Genomic DNA, 21,543 nt, shown 5'->3' with positions numbered 1-21,543 from the left:
ATGGAGGTTTTAACCGTTGAAACTGCGAACAGCTTCTGCTAAAAATTTGTCCTCATCTAGTTCTGATTTTATGCTTCAAGCTTGTGAATTTCTGCATTACTTCCCTGCATTTATAATTAATTGCAGTGACACAGGGCTGAAGCACCGCAAAGCAGGGTCTTTCATGATACTGCAGTTCCTCGATAGTAGAAATAGTACCAGAAAATACCACAAGAAATACTACCAGAAAAACCATTTCATGTACTTTTCAGTTCCACAAATGGATTTTCTGTGTGCCTGGGAAAGCCACTGCAGAACAGAAATATGGCTTCCAAGAGGTTGGTCTCTACTGGAGTTTATCAGAACATCTGCCGTTAGTTATGTTGTGTCTTTTGATGTCAAAGACAAAACAAGGGTTTGTTTGGTTTTTGGAGGAAGGGGGTTCACATGGAATGAAGATTCACAAGCATGCAGTGCACAGAGTCCAGCCCTCGAGTCCCCGTCACTCTGGAATTAATTAGAGTGCTCTTTTTGCGATCCACACAGCTCTCAAGAAAAGATGGGAGTATTAGCCATTTGCCTATCATCTCGTTCCTACTTATCTTCCTTTGGATGTTTTTTGTTTCCTTTTCCTCTGAGGCTACCCTTTGCCTCTGGCTAGGACTGACAAGACTATTACATATATAGTACTCTGTGAATAATAAAATTTGGCTTTGTGGGCAGAATCAAATAATAACTCTAAAACTTGTCTTGAAGTGAAGACGTGCAGGGGGAGAGGGTAGTGACATGGAAAAAGTTGTGAAAATGTTGTTTTGACTCCACTCCAGGAGAGAACTTAGGGAGTAGGGAGAGGGTGAGAAGAAGAACAAAGACACAATATCTATAATCTTTCTGTTTTCATTTCTGGGTTATTGAACTAATTTTAAGCTTTTTTTCCCTTCAAATTTAGATAAATTCTGAAATGACATGTCATTTTGAAATATGGTGGAAACATTACATTTTGACAGCTCCAATTTTTTCATTCTTTTGGTCACAATTAAGTGCCAAGTGTGACCTGAATTCACAGGATGTTTTATTCTCCCTCAAAGTGTTTTTTCCAAATAATTTACTGTTCATCTCAGCAATATGTGTATACCGTCCAGCTGGCCTGTTTTTTCTCTAGCTTATACTATGATTTATTCCTCCAAAGCATAGAGATCTTCTTACCTTCGTGTAAAAGGCATCTCCCTGAACTCATGGCAGACTCAGCTGCCCAATCTGTGCTTCCCAGAAGGCTGATCATCCAGTTTGGGTCAAAGACTCGCTCTGGTACATCTACCACCGTAGTGGGCCACCAGCTTATTCTTCTGTTGGCTGCAGAGCAAGGTGCTGTATGTTGTCTGAGACATTTTCACAGCAGTATTTGGTAGTAGGCAGTTCCTAGTCAGCTGCCTTGTAGCCTGAAGAACTGACTTCTGTTGGGTAAGTGTAAATGTAGGGTTTAGAAAAAGACCTTGACAATTCTTGAACTGCTCTTTCTTGGCTCATCCTTAGGACCTCTGAAATTAGTGTTGACCGCAATGGTAGTTTGATTTCTAGATGCCAGAGAAAATAAAACAGGCATAAAGATTTTTTCCAGAGAAAACTGAGCACCTCTACAATACTCAAATAGCTGAAAGATATTCAGGAAAGCAGAGAAACGTCTTTGACTTCTACCTAAAATTCTGCAAATCAGACTGTGTGGGTAGGACACAAAGCCATAACGGAGTGAAGAACGTCTTCATCATATGTCAGGATCTGACTCCTGTGCATTCACATGGGCTTGTACACAGCGACTGGTAGGAAATGGCAGTGCACCAAAAAGCTATAATAAATCAAAGCTTTTTATAGCGATTACTGCAGCATGTATGGATAAATGTGAACCAGAGAGACTTACCTAATTTACTCCAATAAATCCATTCACATTAGAAAACTGAAGCAGCAAACTTGGATTTCATTTCCCCATGTTGCTTTGGCTACTTTTTTGGCTACTTTGGTTTATGACAAAAGGCTGCACTCAAGCAGCAGCCTGATTCTGAGAAATTCAGAACTCTCTGCATTCATCTGCTTATGCAAAATTGACTGCTGTTTTGGGGTAGGCTGAAATGGATTATAATTTGATGCAAATAGCAAGAGGTTGCCATCTATCAATGTAGAGAGAGGTAATAATAAAGTATTTGGTCATTCTAGGCATTACTGTAACTGGGGAGCTGAAGAAGTACTTTGTCATCTGCTTTCTGCCTTCATTTAACCAGCGTCACCAGAATTCCTCTGAAACTGGTAGCATGATGGGATGGATGTGGTCCATTCACTAATGTTGAAAATGTACTCTTTCGGGATGAGTCTTTGGTGGTTAACAACCTTCTGATAAAATAGAGTGCCCTGAAAAGACACAGTAGCGATCGGCTGCTGATGAACAACCCTCCAAAGACCAGGCAGCATGCGGGGCAGTGACTGTGCAAACCTCTCCCCTCTGTGCCATTAGTGCTCTTCACCTTGGAGCTAACCTGCGAGGATGCAGCTCTGGGGATGCATCCCCCCCACTTTTGCAATCCTTGGGAAGGCTGTTGGACATCACCAGTTGCAGTAATCTATTTTTGTGATGGAGAGTTTCTCTGTGGGTAGATGATGCCTGGACATAACTGAACAGCTGTAGCTTGATAATGACTTTCAGTCGCAGCAATGACCAAACCTGGTGACCCAGCATTGAGACTCCCTATTCTGTTACCAGTCCTCTGAGCCACTCTGTTCCCACCATGTACTTTCAACATATTTAACATGTTACAGCTGTGCTCAGTGCTATACAATAGTTAAGAGGGCTGCCAGCATTTCCAGTATGAACTCATATTTTAAGGATAATAACTCAGCTGTAAAAATGTGCTCCAGGCTGAAACTTTATAAGGAAGATCTCAGCCCAAGAGTGACTTTATCTGGACAAAAAAGGGGAAAATATATCAATTTAGTCATTCTTAATCAGTACAGATATATTAAAAAGAAAGTAAGTAATCCTTGCCGGATCAGTTATTTACTTTTTCTTCTTTTTAGCTTAATAATAGCCAAAATCTACACCTTTTTGAACTTCTCACGTCTACTTTTTAGACTAGCTGGACCACTTCCACAATGAAGTTTTACTCACAAGGGTCAGTTTTAAAGTACTTTTCCTCAATATTTTCATCTTCTTTTAAAAGACAATAAAGTGTGGAGCAAAGTAGACTTAAGCTAGCCATTTTCTGTTATTTACTTCAAATCTGCTTTGCATGAATCAAGAGGTAAAATGTTTTCTTTTCTTGATTCATTTGGACTGGAGTGTGTGATCGAAACCACCTGTGCTTTTCGGGCCTACAATGGTGGTGACCCAGGCTGTACCCCAAGTCTGAACACTTGTGGACTTGGGAAAGTTCAGATGTAGATCCAGACCCATCCCAGAACCCTGACAACAGACCAGCTCCTGAGTTCTCTATATATCACACAGTTTGTAAAGCACTTAGAGGCCTTTGGTAGAAGGGAGACTTACAAATGTCAAGCATTTATTGTAATACACAGGCTGGTTTCACTGGAAGTACCTTAAAGTAAACAAGAACTTAAAATATCACATTTTTAGCTATAAAATGTGTTCACCCTCTGTAGACTCCTATTTTCTGATTATTGACACAAAACTGAGGGCATGAATTTGATTTCATTTACATCAGTTGTACCTTCACTGATTAAAATGTGGTTACCTTTGAAGTACACGCTCTACCTGCTTGCTACCATCGGCTTTACTGGCTTCTTGTGGTCTCATGCATCAGGGACAGAATTTTTAGGTAAGGACATTTTTGCAGCCACGGTTTATCCAGATTGTGCCTATATTATCAGTTGTTCAAAACAATGGAAGACTGCACAGGTGTCACTGAGGGCATCATCCAAGGATGATGGGGTTGTCCAGGTGCAGCAAAAGTCATGTGTTGGTGGCAGTTGGCTTGTACAGAGTCGAGTCCAAGCAGCAATTGGTCTGGTTAGAGTCAGAAAAACCATAGTTAAAATTTGTGAGGCATAGGCTCACATTACTTTTAATGACAGGGTATAAGGTAAGAAGGCAGTATTGAAAATCTGTGCCTCAGTCTTGGTTTTGAGGTCTGTCACCAAGCTGGCACTGCCGGGTAGCCAGCTTTAACCAGTCAAAGGACAAATCCCGATACAGAACGGAGTGGTGTTCACCCCTCCCCTGAGGGGTTACGAATCCAGAAAATGAAATGCAATTTGGGATCCGGGGCAGGGCATTCAGGCTGTGAAAACTTGTGGTTTTAAATGAGAGAAAAGGCAGGGCTGGAATAGTTTTCTTTCCATTACTGTGTGAGAAAGGGCTTTGTTTAACATAACAGATTACAAATCTAACGGAACACGACAGAGAGACAGATTTCTGTATTTGTCCTCTGTAATAAGGAGCCATTTCTAGATTTCAAGATCAGAATGAACCACTGTGATCTAGAACTGAATTGATACATAACATGAACTGTGGCTTAGTACAGGATTTCCCCTGTCTATCAACTTCAAGTCTAAAATCTATTATTGAACGGAAGCATATCTTTAGAAAAACATCCTTACGCACTCAGGGTTTTATTTCTAGCATCTTCTGCTATCTGTCTTTCCTAATAGGTAGGATAAGAAGGGCTCCTGAGAAGATTATGTGGATATTTCTGGCCCTCATCAGCCTTCCAGTACTTTTAAATTTGGAAAATGGGATGGGGAGGGACAGGACATAATTTTCTCATCCTCCATAGCTTTAATTTTCCTTTGTGCAGGAGCTGCACAAAAAGGAGTTTAGACATAGGCAGCAGACGACAGTGCTCCACAGTGTGCTCTCATGAAGGATGGATGTTGAGTTTGTAGCTGAATTTGAGTGATGCAGCAACATCAGCCTCAGCATTTCAAAGTGGCTCTCTCCCCGCCCCATGCAGCTGGATGCCTGGATTACGTGGCAGCCCCTGCATCAGCATGGCTCTGAGGGTGCAGCTCAGATTTGGGCCTAGCCTAGGAGTCAGCTCTGATGCTCAAGAGTTACTTTTGGCTCGACATTGCAAGGGCCAGCATGCAGTCCATGAGCAACTGTGTGAAGCATTCTCACTTGTAGTGACCATCACTAGTAGGCTTGCAAGAGCCTATCTCATCTTGGAGTTGCAGAGAGACATCCTGATACCTACCCATCCCTTGACGATTCTTCCAGTTTCCCTCTCAAGGATTAGGGATCTCACAGAGGAGCACTCTGCTCTCTGCCACCCTGTCACCTCAATATGTCTCCTTGGTGCTTCGTTCAGTGATACCATCTCACTTTTCTGAAAGCTGAAGATATTTCAGATATTTCCGTCTAAGACTGGTTGTGGTTAGGTCCTTCTAGTGCTGTGGAGCTAACACTATGCAGAATCATGCCATTTTCCTCTGGCTGCAGTTGTGTAGGATGTCATTTTTTCATCTTGCCTCTGGTGGATACATAGGGTTATGTTACCCGCCTGCTTTTCTGTTTGTTTTTTTCTCTTGTTGGTAGCCAGTTCCTCAGCATTTCTGATGTCTCCCAGTGTCAGTGTTTGTCCTTCTAATGAGTGAATCTTTTCTTCCGGCACAGCCGCTAGATTGCAGCTCACACAGCGCGAGTCCCTCCTGGTTTCGGGCAGGAAATGAAACAGAGCACATCTGTTACAGATCACAGCTGCTGTCCCGTCACTGGCCGTTGTAGTGTCAAGGCTAGAAGTGCACGCAGAAGAAATGTCACAGACATTTCCTCCCCAAACCAAGTTAGCCACTCTCTGTGCCTAGCACATGACCTATGTACTAAATCTCGCCAGAAAAGCAGAGATCAACAGCGCAGTGTCTTAGACATTTGGTCTGATCAAATGTCTGTTGTCATGACTTCATGGAGACACGCAGGCAGGCAGGGTTGCCTCACCTTGCCCGGAAGGCTTGAGACCCAGGTAAAGCCAAGGTCCTACCACATTAAACATGCCATACATGCTCTCATGCCATCAACTTGCTCTGCTCCTCTACATCCAAGCACAAGCTCTGAAGGCAAGTCTTTCTGTTGGGCATTTTTCTTGTACTTTGAGCATATTTCCCTGAGGAAAAAAAAAAAAGCGTTCCCAGCTAGTAACAGAAGCTCTTACTCAACGTTTATTAAATGTTGCGCATAAATAAGTTTAAAAACCTGTCACTGTTGCTTTTAGTTACTTTTTTCATAGTAAATACTGGACTGAAAGTTTCAAACATCAGAAAAATTATCCACATGTTGAAAAAACAGTGTGGCCTGAGTAAGTGTAATAGAAATGGCAATATTATTTGTCTTCCCATATGCAATTATAAGTGTGTAAATATGTATAGATATATATATGTAAGATCAGGCTATTGCGGATGCAACTATGGCATTGAGTTTTAAAGTTTCATTTGAACCCAGTAAGGCAGGGAAGTGAAAATTTAGGCTAAACACTGGTGATGACTCATATTTTAATTGTGCTGTTTAATAATTTCCATTTTGCACCTTCTTAGAACTAGGATGTGCCAGCAAGTAAATTTTCACGCCTGGTTATAGGCATGAAGGGAGGGAACACAGCAGAACTGTTGGGAGAGGAAATATTATTTGGATTTAGCTTTAATAGACTAAACTCCATTCTAATGCTAAGAAAAACTATTCCACAGGAAAGAGACTCCTGATTCCCATTTATTAGGATGGCACATCAGCCACTGGGAGACAGTGGATGAAGGGATTAGTCCACATCAGAAAATATCTGTAAGAACATAAACAGAATGGAATTGCCAAGCACAACACTTTAGCGTGTGTCACATGTTAATTAGGTATAGATCAGGAGTTCTGTGCAGGAAATAAAGATTTGTTTTCACTAATAGTGTCGAGGTTTTGAAATCTGTGCTTATTTTGACATGGAATGAAAAGACCTTTGGATATTTTTTGTGAAATCTGATAGTGGAAAGGGCAGGAGAAGATTTGTTCTGTATACTCCAATGATTATGTCCCGGGCAAATCACAACCTCTGTGTTTCCTCTTTGTCTTCTGGGGATGCTAAGCCTTATGTGAATGTTGTGAGGATGCTTTTTTTAGTGATAGCTGTTCTTGACAGAGTAAAAGCACTGTTACATGGATTGGATATATAAGCCGGCATACAGCCAAGTGCACTTATAAACTGAAGGGTAGGAAGAAAACAAAAGAAACGGGATTTCTTGTTCCCCTCTAGAATATGTCGGAAGAGGGAGCAAGAGCTGTCTATGGCCTCTCTGCCTGCTCCACCACTTGCTGGAATGAATGCCCCACTGCAACAGGTCATTTCCTAACTGCTGTGGGCTCCTTCCTGTTAGTAGGCCCCAGCAAAACTATTCCCATTTATACCAGTAATTTTATTTTATGTCTGGGGAGGGGGGTGGAGAAGGGTATAAAAACTACTGTTTCCCTCACAGTCTAGAGGGAGCACGTGGGCTTGTGGTCCAGCCTGCATGCGCAGACTGTAAGGGCAAAGATACAGCACGGGGCTCTCAAACTCTGCTGCAGAGTCCCTCTAGTAATTCAGGTATATTTTCCCTTCATAAATACATAATACATAAATCATTGTCCTTTTGCTCAATGGCCTTTCTCTTGAGGTCTTATTTTGGGTGGAAAGATTTAAGTCACCATGCAAAAGTCACTTTAGGCACTGAGTGACACGGGCAACTTTTTGTTTGCCACAGAAATGCAATCTCTTTCTTTTTTTTTTAAGTCCTTTTAGATTAACAGACAGTGGCATGCTATGAAACTTACTGTTTTTTGAACTCTGGTAGGAGCATAAACTACTGACACCACTCACAGTCGTACTCCTTGATGTAATACATTTATTAACCGGTACTAATATAGTTGCAGGTATTGCTTTATTTGTGCACGCAGTTACTGATATAAAACTCTTTTCTATTGCATCAACTGCGTTTTCTTTATCTCTTGATGTTCCCATTTCTATATCCTTTTAATCTGCATTTCTATCTGTATCTGTATATTATCAAAAGCTGTGTTTTAAACTAGGAGACAGGATATATAGTTAAAGGCAAGAAGGACAATGGGAAAGAAACCATCAAAAACCTTGGCTGTTGTTGTAGGAAAGGTGGTGCATACACAAGGGTCACCTTTGTTCTTTATTTACCACACTATATTTGGATTCTTAATCCTTTAAGAGCAGTTACTTCTGGGCAGTAACTCTCTTGGACCAATGACATATACTTTCAGCTGAGGAAAGAAGTTCACAAACATACAGAAAAAAAATGAGAAAGGGAAAGCAGATATGTCCATTGCTCCAAGGACATTCAGCTAAGGTATGAAGGTGATGTCAAATAAGAATTTGAATTTATGCCCAAAATTAGAAATATTACAGTACTGGGAGGTTGTTGTTTAGTACTTGCCACAGAAACAGGACTCAGAGTTGGTGAAGGTCTGTATCAGGGTTTGCCCATTCCAAAGTTAAAGCTGCTTTAATTTAGTGTAGGGTTTGGGCTTCCCACTCACTTTACCCCATTTTTAGCAACCTTTTAAATTCAACATTGTAATGAAATGAAACCAAATCCTAAGATTTGTAATATACATTATTAGCTGATATTTGCTGATCTTCCTCAACATACTCAAATAATGATTTAATCTCGCATCAGGTAGTGAATGCCAAGGCAATTGGTAACTTTTCATTGAGAAAGGGAAAACAGGTTTTCTTTGATTTTGAAATATAATTGGTTTTTATGGAATATCAACAAGTATCCGCAGCAGAGTTGCTGACAGAGGGCAGAGAGGATTTCACAGCTACCTTTAGTCTTCCTACTACAGTCATGAAAGGTTGGCCACTTAACAGCCAGTTCAGAGCACTTCACCAGGCTCACTGCTCTGACAAGGGGACCCTATTTTTTCTAGTGCTTGTAAGAGGCAGCCCAAGGAGATGAGACAAGTCAATCTAGACAGAACAGTAAACCAATAGAAATATGGTCGTCATTTATTCAGTATGCAGAGAGAGTACATTTATCTGCAGAAAAGTATGCATGTTGGGCTTTTTCATATTAATTCTTGATAGACCCGTCTGGTCTGATAAGTATAAGGAAAGTCATCCTTTCACTCTGTTTAATAAAACCTCAAGAAACAACATGTTCTCGATAACATAAAGACATTCACTTGGTAGTATGGTAATAACTTTTCAGATGGAATGACCTGGTGCTTATATGACTGCACAATGTGTCTGTAAACAAAATTGAAAAGTAAGTTTGCTGTTGTAATGTTTATTGGCTTTACATTGGCCAGTATTTGCAAAGGAGAATTTGTAAGTATGCTTAACTTGTTAAAACTTCCTAAATAAAGAAAAAGTAAATTGTAAAATAAGCAGATGCTTACTGTAAGCTTTAAAAACTATTTATTCAGCTGGTATTTGTGCCCTAAGTCCAATATCAGTATTAGAACACTGGAATACAACAGAAGCCTTTAATACAGTTCATTATTCTAGAAAGCTGGGACTAACTAATCCTTCCTCCCACTGGCCCCCAAGCGCAGCTCTCAACTAGTGAACTCTCTGTTCCTAAAGCCCCCTAATACACTTTTTATTTCTGATGACATTTTCCCACCCTTCAAGGCACATAAGGTGGCATGTGTCATTGCACTAACAAACTTTATTTCTGCTGATGCCTTTTGGTATTGGCAAGTACTTAAAGATAGTTTACTTAATATAATAAAGAGGCAGTACTTAGTGTCCTTCCTGTGATTTCAGTTTGTTGCCATACAGGGAGTGTACAGTGTTTGTGCTTGATAAAGTCAGGCTTCTTTCTTTGCAAGTGATAGACTAGAAAATATTCTGAAATAAATATATTCACTTTATTATATGAAAGGTATGTCCATAGAGCTTAGAGCATTTTAAAACAGCAAAATCTTTCAAATAAGGTGAACAGGAATTAAAGTCTATATGTTAATGAGCTTATCTTGGGTTTATTGCAGTGTTGCAAAAATCGTGCATTTTCTTCTGTATCATTGATTCCTTACCATTTGCCCTGTTAATCTTAATTTTTTTTAAAGCCACTATAGCATCGACAGAATTGTATGACAAATCATATGCCAAGAATATCTTGCAAAATTTAAAAGCCATTATAGTAACCAGTTTCTTGCAGGAATTATAAAAAAAATTAATCATACTGAGGTAACAGGGCAGACCTAAATAACTGGCAGGCTAACTACTTGTTTTGGCAAAGACAGTGGCAAAAACCTCATCATAATTTCTTCTACAGGTTTTTTCAACTAAGCTGGGCCTTCAGTAGTGTTATGCCACGCTAAGATGTCTCTCTATACAGTTTACAAACTCAGGAAAATCAGACATCCAAACAGATGAAGATGAAAAATATGTTTGCTGTAGCCTTTGCCAGTCATCAAGTGGATGTTTATCAACAAATACCTATTATAGGCTGAAAAGAATCAAATTACTTTAGTATGATGGCAACATCTGACGCAAGACATTGTTGTCTTCTACAGCTAAATAAGTTGAATATGAATGGCCTTGACAGCATGTATTATGAAACGCATTATGGTCTGGAGGCTGGGTGTCGCCGTAACAACCAGACGATATTTCCTTAATTAAGTATATTTTTTTCCCTACGTGATCACAAGAGGATTCTGCAAACTCTGGTGAATTAATGGTCTGGCAAATGCATATAATTCTCTGCTCTAGGTAACTGTCAGCTTCAAACATGTTAAGCTGTCTTAGGAAAGCTGCAAATACTTGACTTGTTTTCCCAACTTCTTTTCCTAACATATTAAACAGTTTATGTATAGGGACTAGAATATATCTATTTAAAAATAATACGTTTACTGTCTCTGAGCAATTTTTTTGTCCTTGATATATTTTCTCTCCAGTCCATTTTTTTTTAAAGAGTTCATTTGCAAAACCTGTCTTGCTTACTTATTTACTGAAAGACATTTGCTATCAGATTTTTCCACTGTGTGTCTGGCACTTGTGTTTGCTACACTAAATCATAAGACTTCCTTCACTGCTGCCCTTTCTTCATTTCCAGGTTCCTGAATTTATACACAGGAATAGCTATCAGTCTGTCACATCTGTAATCACAGCAAGTTCGTCCAACCGTACCTTTGCAATAAACATCTTTGCAAAGAAAACTGGGTATTTTAAGGCTTTGGGACATCCTAAATTAATTGCAGCCACTACTGCTGGCAACGCAGGGCTGCATGAAGCTGCGGTGCAGGTGTGACTTTCTGCTTACCTCATCACACATCACAAGTAGGAGCTCACCTTGTCTGTCACGAAAAGCCCTGAGGCAATTGTCCATCTCTAGGCCAAAGGAGAAAACTGCTCGTAGAGGGAACTGAGGCCTGTTTTCAGTTGACAAATTTGGTTTGAGCGTTTATGGTTTGGTACAGTAAAAATGCTGTGTTGTGTTGTGGATCATTCTGAGCATAAAGCTTATGATTAGTATAATCAAAAAGTGCAGGTGGATGTCCAAACCCCAAGACCTCATCTGGCTGCGTGCTGCTCTACAGGAGCAGCCCTAGTATCCCAGGCCACTGATCTTGAACATACAGCAAGAACATCATTTTCCTTGGGCATGGTGCTACTTCAGACTCTTGCACTGAATCTAGTATGCAGGGTATTGCCGAATGGGCTGAATGGGTGTGTGCCCCGCAGATTTGCTTTCAGACTCTTTCAGCAAAAGGGTAGGTTTTTTTCAGCAAGAGAGGAGCAGCATGAAAGAGAAGAATGTCATGTAAGGAAGAAAGAAGGGTTTTTTGAATAAAATATTAACTCTACTATGCTGAAAGAAATTTGAAAGAAATTTTGCGGTGAAAGTTTGTGACTATCTTGATTTGTAAGGACCCGTGCCAACAAGAAGGTGGTTAGCCCTGTGGTAGTTCATTAGAATGAGTTACTCAAAGGGTTAATCTATGTAAACCAGTGCAAATTAGTATAGCCAAGAAAGAGGCAGAAGTGTTCGCAAGTGTTGCAGGTTTGATACTTGCACACTGATCAGCTTGTTTTATAAGCATTTATTTGGAATCATGACAGATATTCTGTGGAGGCTAGTTTCTGTAATTTGCCAAATTTCTCTAGGGACTCTTGTCAAATGCAAGAAACGTAATCCACTGTGTGATATAAAACAAGCATGTATGTATTTCGTATGCTGAAGGTATTAGAAAAAGGACTGACCAAGCTGAGCCTACCTCCTCTTTACCATTGCATGCAAGTAATGAGTTCACAGAGACTGCAGAATCGCAGCTTCTCAGATAGGATGTGCATAGACAAAATATTGCTGGAAAGTGAGAAAAAATTGAATTGGTCCTTCTCTGCATTTTTTATTTTTGTTTATTTTTTATTTGCGACTGAAAATTTGAAATCTTTTGCTTCTAGTCAGATTCTTGACAATGCAGTCACATAGCTCTACGTAAATGTGAGACAGACACTTAAGAACAGGTGTGCTGTGGTTTTTGGAACTAGTTTATTTTAAATTCCTGTTTATAGGTGGATTTTGTCAGTAATCTCAATGGAAAAAATGTCAGTTTTCCTTTTTTAAAAACAAATACATTCATCCACATTTTCCACACTTTGTAGCAGATGTAATGTGATTGTGCAAATTTATGATGTGTGCACACAAACATATATATGCACAAAGTAGAGCTATTGTTTCGTATGAAGAAATAGCTGAAAATACCTCCTTATTTAACTACCTGCAAGAGAAAGAGCAGACCACTCTGTTTCTGACTGACTTTTTCTAGCGAAGATGGGAAGTAGCATTTTACACCATAGAACTGAAGAGAATAAACACGTCACTAAGGCATGAGGTTACCAACATGGGACCTTGGGGAGTGGGAGAGCAACAAAACAAGGAATATGAATGGCAAAGAAGCTTTCTCCAAAGCTCCTCTGGCATGTCTTTTGTTTCATTTTTATTCAAAGTCTTGTTCTTGCTTTCGTTCATATGCTGTTTGTTATTAATGTCTTTGTTTTTCATGTGGAGAAGAAAAATGCTTTTAAATGCTGCGTATGTGTTTTAAATGGGTGTCACTACCAAACTCGCTGTCAATAGCTAGTCTTACTTAATCAGCTATAAAATGTCATGAGTAAGGGTTCTTAATTGAGACTGGAAAAATCCAAGATAATTACCATAATAGGTTGAAGATCTCAGAGACTGAAGGTTTTAGAAATCAGAGAAAATTGGGGACATATGTGTTCTGTCTGTAAGATTATTCTATATAGGATACGGAAAAATGGAAATGACAGGTATTTTGAAATGTACAGTAGCATTCATCACAGAAAGAACATATGCATTTGTTTGTCAGAATCAATGAAGTAAAAAATGACACTTAATTGGAACTGACATAAAATGGCCTCATTAGTAGTACAAATAATATATGTGTGTAGCTTGGTTGTCAATAGGAACAAAACGTATTTCCTCTGACAGATATATTAGTCTCTTTTAAGATTCATGTCAAGTTTTCAGCCAGGTTCACTCATTTAGAGAATGTTTCTTTTTTTTTTTAAAGTGAAATGTTGAAGTGTAAATGATGTATGTTTGTAGGGTGCTGTGATAACACCAACAATGGACCACACTATGTCAATGCAGCCAGCAAGCATGATGGGCCCTCTGACCCAACAGATGAACCACCTTTCCTTGGGCACAACAGGAACGGTAAGATCATAGGTTATACTATTTACTTTCTGTATTGCAAAAAATTTGTTGCTTACTGAGTTTCTCAAGGTAATTTATTACTCTTGGGTTTTCGGCGCTTCACCTTTTGCAGTTTAATATTGCCGTGGTTTACTTTGTTTTTTCTCCATGTCCAGAGACGTCTGGCCCTGTCTGGGCTAACATATCAAAGTGCCTTTCATCATGACCCAGACATGGTGTACTACACAGACAATATCCTCATATTGCTACGTCACGCAAACATGTCTCTACAGATATGTTTCTAAAACCTTCATACAGTCAGCATTAGGTATTACAGGACAGAACTGACAAAGAAGCACAAGTAGTAGAACAGCAGGTCAATAAAACCTGCTCTGTACTTCGCAGGAATTATCTGTACTAGTTCTCATGTAAATATGGAAGTACTCCTCTATCTAGTTTTTAATCAGAAATTGTTTGCTTCTCCATCTAGAAAGTTCTATACCACTGGGAAATGGGAGTTCTGGCTTCGTGGTAGGATCCAGTACTCCATTCTAACCCACAGCAGCCAGCCATGCATAGTTTGCTCCAGGCTCAGAAATGTGATTTTGGGTCAAGGTCAGCTGTGTTTCCAGTATATTATATTGAAACATGCATATTTCAACAATTATTTTCTCTTTAAGCTGTGTAAGTCAGACTCAATTAACTCTCCCAGAGTCAGAGAAAGCAAAAAAATACTGTTAATAAAAGTTATTAAAACTCTCTGAAATGTTCCTAAAATACAACAGCCTACACACAATATATGGTGGTTTGATATGTGAATGTGTGCACAGTGCACGTACATGTATCTTTCTACAAAAATGTAGGCATAAACATTACACACACACGTGCTTTAGGTAATTATTACATGAAAGATGTATTACCCATTGACAAATTTTTTTTTCTATTCCACCATTGTACTACTTGATACTAATGTATGGGAACAGTTTTCCAACTTTTTCTGTTTTTGGTTTTGTTTTTTTTTTAAATTGAATAAGGTACTGATTAAAGTTGCATCCTTACAAAGTTATTTAACTCTCACTGTATTGGGTCTTCTCTTCCTCTTCCTCCTCTCTTCTCTCCCTCTCCTTTTTTCTTATCTGTTGAACTTAATTCTAACTCTAGTGCCTTTTCCCCCTTTAAAAAAAACACTCTGTTGAGATCTGGAACTTCTGTATTTATTTCTGAGGAAACTTGAATATGGTGGTTCATTGTTTATTCCTGTTATTTTAAATGTTTCATTCAACAGTCAAAAGAAGTAGGAATTATATCTCAAAGTTAATAACAGCATTTTTCCCCTCTGAAGAGATGAAACTGAAGGAAATACTAGGACTAGTGAGAATTTCTGCCTGTGTAATTACTGTGGTTCAAAAGTGTGTTGAAAAATCAAGATAAGGAAATGGCAAATGAATTCTGGTTGTGCTGCTGGGCGGCTCCTATGAATTTTTCCTTCTGTCTGTCATTTTCATTTCCATACTCTTATAGACATTGTCTTCTGCACTCATTTTCTCGCAATCTTAATGCAAACTAGAAAATTCCCAGCTAATGTTCTCTTCCGACTTGAGACCACTATTACAATGCTCATAGTAACAAATCCATAGTAACACATCCATTTGGGGAGGCAGGGGAAGGAGTCTGAAAGGCAGTGGGTGATAATAAGATCCTGAATTTATTTTACTGCAACTGAAAGTAAAGAAAATCTTTCCTTCCTTTTCCTAGTTCTTTACACAGTCTTATCTTTCAAGGTCACAGCATTCCCTGATAACTTCTTGAAATACATTCAGAGGTATACAATATAGGTTTATGTTTACTATCTTTAAAACTCCTAACTCATTTACAGAAAACTTAAAGAGCAAGAAAGGGTAAATGATTGATGGGTGTTACAATATCCATAGGCTTTTCATAAATCTCAAATGACACCCTATTTTATCGCATACAGGATTTCTTTTTGGTAAAAGCACCATCAGCACCATATTCAGTTACAGTCCTCATGCAAGCGGGATAATCGTGGAGGTCATCAGGAATTCCTCCTGTCAGGAATTAAAGGGAGAACTTTAGGATTTGGGCTGCCAGTAGCAGTTTTATTGGATATATCCATCCTCACTTGAAATTGAATCTTAACATGTTCTGTTACAGAAAAAAATGTTGGGAAAATGGACAACCTGTTTAGAGATATGATTTATTTAGAGATATTTTTACTTCATTTATTCTGAAGTCTGAATTTCAGTCCAGAGAGAGGAGCATTGAGAGCATAAAGCCATGACAAATTGAGCCAAGTCCAAGACATGCTACTGTGAGTACCTCAGCAGGACTAAGTTTTATGGGAGATACAAGACATAAAGTATACATTTCTGTTATGAACGTATTTTTTAATTTTATCCTTAAAACTGTGCAACAGGGTACCACAAAGAGCCATCAGCTATCTTTCAAGAAACCAGACAGATTTTTTTAAGCAAACAAGGCAAAAAGTCACAAACAATTCTGCTCAGTGTCAGCTGTAAGTCTGTCCCAATTTAATTTAAAAGCTTGCAGTATGCAAAGCAGTTTTTATTAAAAGGCTTTCATACATTCACTTCCTTAGATAAACCATTTTGCTAATTAACATAACATATTTTTCAGCCAAAACAGACCTCTGTGGTCACTTAAGTGAGAGGTGACTTCAAACCCACTTCCAAACTTGCCTAATTCAGGATGAATGCTGGGTTTCTAAAATATTCCTTCAACAGAAAATCTATTCTCTAGCGAGCAAGCTAAAGACATAGTGTAAAGGCCTTTACGTGCCTCATATCTTCTGGGAATTATTCTGCCTTTGATGATCTCTAAAAGATTAAAATATTCTGTCCAGGCTAGAGCCATTTCAGAGGGGAGACCCTTCGCTCTTTAGCCCTTCGGTGAGGTGGGTTACCTGAGTAAGAGCGGCTTCTGCCAATTCCTGCCTCGACGCCAAAAATTGGATTTGAGTTTTCATCTCTCAGCCTTGAAGCACATGTTAAACCCCATGGGAATTTGGGGGGGGCAGCTGCCTCCATCCCTGCCTTCACTTGATTATTTAGTCACCCGGTCACAGGAGGCATTTCTGGCCAAATGCTGGCAGGGCTGCTCACTTGCTGCTGGGAGCATCCAATTCCGCAGCCAAAACAGAGCAGTTTTCCTACAGCTCCACTCGCAGCCAGCTGCTTTCCCCTGTGCTATGGGAAGCCTTCAATTACTGGCCCCCAAAAGCACAAATAATTTTGTTGAGGAAACCATTTGCCATCAATAGGAACAAGAAGTTTTCTTTCTCTCCAAAACGCCCAAAGAATGCGTATTTAATTTTCTTTTATTATCTTTTTTATTTCTTATCTATTATTGAATTGTCTGCATGAAATCAGACATCTCTGCTATACTAAGCACTCCTCTAATCAGGAGGATGCACTAAGGCCAAGTGAAAAGCTGCAAATCCATCTTTACTTGATCTCACTGCCCACTTCACGAAAACACACAGCTGCAGCAAATATTCCAGCCCAAAGGATGGCATAGGACACCGGGGCAAGAGAGGAGGTAATGGTCTGTAGTTTGTGGCAACTCAACCCTGTGTTCATGTACTGTGAGAGAATTTCATACAGCATTTGCATCTCCCAGTTACTGTGCTTTGTGCTTCATCCACCAAGAACATAGTTCCTTTCTGCCTTTATGAAAACCAAATTGATTTCTGCCAGTGAAAATACAGTTTACAGTACTGATGAATTGAGAGGCAAGTTTGCTGCTCTGATCACCTCCCAAATCTGCCTGAAACCTGGAGTTAAGCAGAGAATCTGCCAGAGGGACAATTTCTGCCTTATTTATATGTATTTTTCATACATACCTCTTCACTCAAAAAGAGCAGAAAGCATTTACATGGGTGGGCTGGCTGTGGGCAAATATGTAAGAAAACCTAAGCTTAAATTATGTCAAGATTACAGCAAAAAAGCAATAACTCTGAATATTCTGATTAAGGCTGACAATCCAGCCTCAGCTCCTACAATTGTATTAAAACGAAATTTTAATGCCAGGAGGCATAATGTGAAGACAGACAATTGGTTTTAACCTTGAAATTTTTCTTTTGTTTACTAGTTTATTATTATTTATTACAGTGAGTCTTGCTTTTCCTATGTAATATTCATCTACAATTAGGTCTGCTATTAAAAAAGGTACCATAAGGGGAGAACAGGGTGAGTGAGTCTGTATGGGTAGCATTGAAAGAGTGGCATTAGTATGTGTTTAATAATGTATGGAGGCTGGAATTGTTCCATCATCAGCCTGTCATTCAAAATGTTTCCGATACAGCCATTGATCTGACATCTGTTTCGTGGTTTAATAAAGTTGTGATTGATGGCCTGAGTGGATATAATGCAAGAGCCTTTACAAATATAAAAACTGAGCAGTCTGATCACTGCTTTCAGTCCCTGTTGCTCGCCTGCCTTTTACTGCGGCACTTCCACGTTTGGCCGTCAGCAGCCATAATCCGCCTCTTCAGTGGAAGGAAGATTTGCTCTCTTCTTTCTCCTCTGCTGCTCATTCCTGAAAGAAGTTTTCTGCTCTGCACTTTCTTGGTCTGGGTTTCTCTCCCCTCCCTGCTGTTGGCATCCATTTCAGATACCGCTTGGGTTCCAGTTTCATCTGACAGATTGAGGCAGCCTTTGTTAGTCCTCGTTGGCAGAGGGGTAATTCCAGCTTTTTTTTTTCCCTCTCTTTTGGAACTCCCTCACCATGGGTTTGTTTCATGTTAAAACCTTTGAGGCCCACACCAATGGGAGAGTGAGTAGAAGCCAGGTTTTTTACTAAAACTGCTAGCTCAACTGTGCTGCGTAATTGTTCTTCACGCTTGCAGACGGTTCACTCAGCTTTCAGTTTCTAATTTAGAAACGTAATAGGCAACTTACTTACAAAATAAGCTTTCCATTGCACTAATTCCAGCAACAAACAAAAAAAAAAACCCCAAAAATTGTTTAATTGTTCCAGATACCTCTGTATTAAAAATACAGTCAGGTAGAAGAACTGCATTGACGTAATGTGGGATTCTGTTGAAACTGCAAACCACCCTAACTGAGCTTTCCTGGTTTATAGTATCACCAGAAATCTCTCAATGGAATAACAGGCTTGTTATGTGGGTACATCAGTCTTATCTTTCACTTTGTTAGTTCTTTGTGTTGCCAGCGGAGCTTGATGATATCTCCAGAACCCTTCAATGGAACAAGAAGCTTGTTACAAGTTTTTTATCTTTTATTTCCTTTGGATACTCCATGGTCACCAGTGGTTTAAAATGTCACCTAAAGGCCTCAGCAGAATAACTGCTTTGTTAGATAGAGTTGGTTTTTTCCTGTTTAATCTGCAATTCTATTTGCACATACTACAGCTACATGGAGCTGAAACATCATCGCATTCCCCGATGTTCAGATCCTTGTTACAAAAAGCACTCTCTGTTATTCCAATTGTATGTCGCAAGGTCCCTGGAGAGTTACAGGAGTAAAGTTTCTTTGCAGTCTTGTGCCTTTCACGTTATCAGGTGTTAATCTTGAAGCTCTTTTATTTTATTTATTGACTGACTGACTGTTTCAGTTACTGTTTGTGTGGAAAATATAGGACTGAACCCATTGCAAATGAAATTAGCTTAGTTCAGGGTGAAACTAAGATCATCCTTGTCCATTTACTCTGCCAAGGTCCAGGGCAAATGCAAGTGATTAACAACATGGAGCTGTCTGGGGTAGGAGATCCATTTAAGGAGAAATTATTCTGGTTGGAAAGGAGAAGAACAGCATAAGCTCTCTCGAGATTTATAAAAAACAAATAACTTCTCCTGCACCTTCCTTTCCAAACAGCCTCTTGAAAGGCAGCTCCAATTTGCCTGATACATAATTTGAGATAAAAAAGGGACACTCAGTGCAACTGAAAAGCACCAGAGTCCAAGCAGTCAACAAGGAACAAATAACTTTTTGATGAAGCATTTAATCAATTTGCAGAATTCGCTGCCACTAAATATTATTGAGACAAATGGGTTAGCAATCTTAAAAAAATATATTCAACATTTCTATAAGGAAACATTTGCAGGTGCAACAGCAGGGTGGAAAAATTCTTAATTTGACAGTATATGACAGGCCGAACATCTGGTAGGGTGAACAAGGAAAGATGTGATCTTTTCCCTTTTTGGACCATCTTCAAGTCCCACTGACTTTTGTGAGAATTAGGCTGATCAGCTCTCGGGTAGAGGAGGCTCATTCTAATCAGCTGTCTCAGCATGGGTTCCACAGTCTACGTTTGACCATAGCTGTGGTTAGATGGTATTTTTGAATGAATAGAGTTTATAAAATCGCATTTCTGTAGTGTTCCCCCTTCTCTTCTGAACTCAGCTTTACTTTCCTACCATTTGTTGGTGGTGGCTTACTGTTTGCCTTTATGTGCAAGTGTGCCTACCTTCAAAGCCACTGCATGCCATAGGTGGAGAAGGTGAACATAAAAGGAGAATAAACACAGATGGAGGGAATTCCATTTTCGGTTCAAGCAGCCCTTCATATGAGCCCAGCGTGTCAGTAGCTTTTATTCTGTGTTAAATTTTACCTTCACATGACGCTTCCACAAATGAACAAGTGCTTTTGCTGCAGACTCCTTGCCTCTCTTTGAGGTATCGGCTACTGACTCAAAGCGACATTAGCCCAGATTCCCTTTCAGAGAAGGGCTCAAACTCCCTGATTGTGGTGATAAAAAGTTAAATCAACACAAAGCAACAGTGATGGATCAGCAAAGCAAGAAGTATCAGCCAAAAGAGCCATAACTAATATAACTTCATTTTCGGCATCAGACAAATGTCATTCATATAATTAATTTGCAGCTGACTTCACATATCTGTGAACTAGAATATTTAGAGGCTCGTTTCTCCAGTGTTTTCTTACATATGGCTGCTGCAGTTCTATTTTGTGATTTCTAGAAATGCTACCTGGTGATACTGTGAAGGACAATGGGAATGTAGTTCAAAGCCACCCCTTCCAAAGCACGTTTGTTATTTAGTGATAGTCATGCACTGTGTATAAAATGAACTTTTTTATTTTGCAATAGTGAATAGGAACCGGAAGCCATAAAACTTATGGTATCTGGCATACAGGGAGTGGTCTGCAGCGTATCCTCCCCCAAAAGGCTCACCTTTAGTCATGCTCCCAGAAATTGTTGTTCATATGTCTGCTAGAGATGAACCAACATTGTGAACTCATTTTGCTAGCTACTAGTAGATCATTCCCCTAAAAACTTTGAATGTTAAGAGGAAAAAAGTATGTGTTCACACATGTTCATGTGAAATTGTGCTGATGCCACAAATAACAGGGCAAGTTTTGGGGAGAGAAGGTTGGTTTAGTTTGATTTGGTTGGTTTTAGTGATTTGTATAAGATTTAGCTGAAAGAGGCTCTTTATTTAACAGACTGGGAAGTAGAAAAGAGGAACAAATAATAGGTTAAAAAGAGGTGAAAACAATTCTAGGTTTGAAACATCCTGCCACACCTACAACTGACAAACTCAATAAAAGGTGGAAAACAAAAGTACTCTAAATGTCAGGTCTGCCATCTGTATTTTCTTGATGTGTTTCTCTTTTGTCAATGTGTTTTCGATTTTGTAATCAAGATTGTAACTCTTTGCTTTATTAGAACAAAACATTATATTAGAAAAAATTATTGTCCTGCCTGTGTTTAAAGTAGACTCAGGTGATTCTGACAGAAACAATGAATATGGCTTTCCAGAAAAGTAATGAATCCGAATTATCAGTGGTGCAGGCAAACTCTGTGGGGCCTCTGTAATCCAAGGCAAGTTCGAGAATCTTAGAGAGGTGAGGGTTTTTTGCCAAACTGTGATCATGTGAAAAGACAGAAGTGTCT

At 39.3% G+C, this 21,543-nt stretch overlaps 1 protein-coding gene across 1 annotated transcript in view; it reads left to right on the top strand.

The window, feature by feature from the left end:
• The window catches only part of RBMS3 (RNA binding motif, single stranded interacting protein 3), a 452,729-nt gene that overhangs the window by 410,107 nt on the left and 21,079 nt on the right, over positions 1-21,543 (top strand). Inside the window, exon 11 of the mRNA XM_009324176.1 lies at positions 13,543-13,653. Coding sequence (XP_009322451.1) covers positions 13,543-13,653 — 111 coding nt within the window. The remainder of the gene's footprint in view (positions 1-13,542; positions 13,654-21,543) is intronic.

The sequence above is a fragment of the Pygoscelis adeliae genome, unplaced genomic scaffold (genome assembly GCF_000699105.1).
Source record: "Pygoscelis adeliae isolate BGI_AS28 unplaced genomic scaffold, ASM69910v1 Scaffold25, whole genome shotgun sequence".
In the NCBI taxonomy this organism is placed as follows: domain Eukaryota; kingdom Metazoa; phylum Chordata; class Aves; order Sphenisciformes; family Spheniscidae; genus Pygoscelis; species Pygoscelis adeliae.
This window is presented reverse-complemented; position numbering and strand designations above follow the sequence as displayed.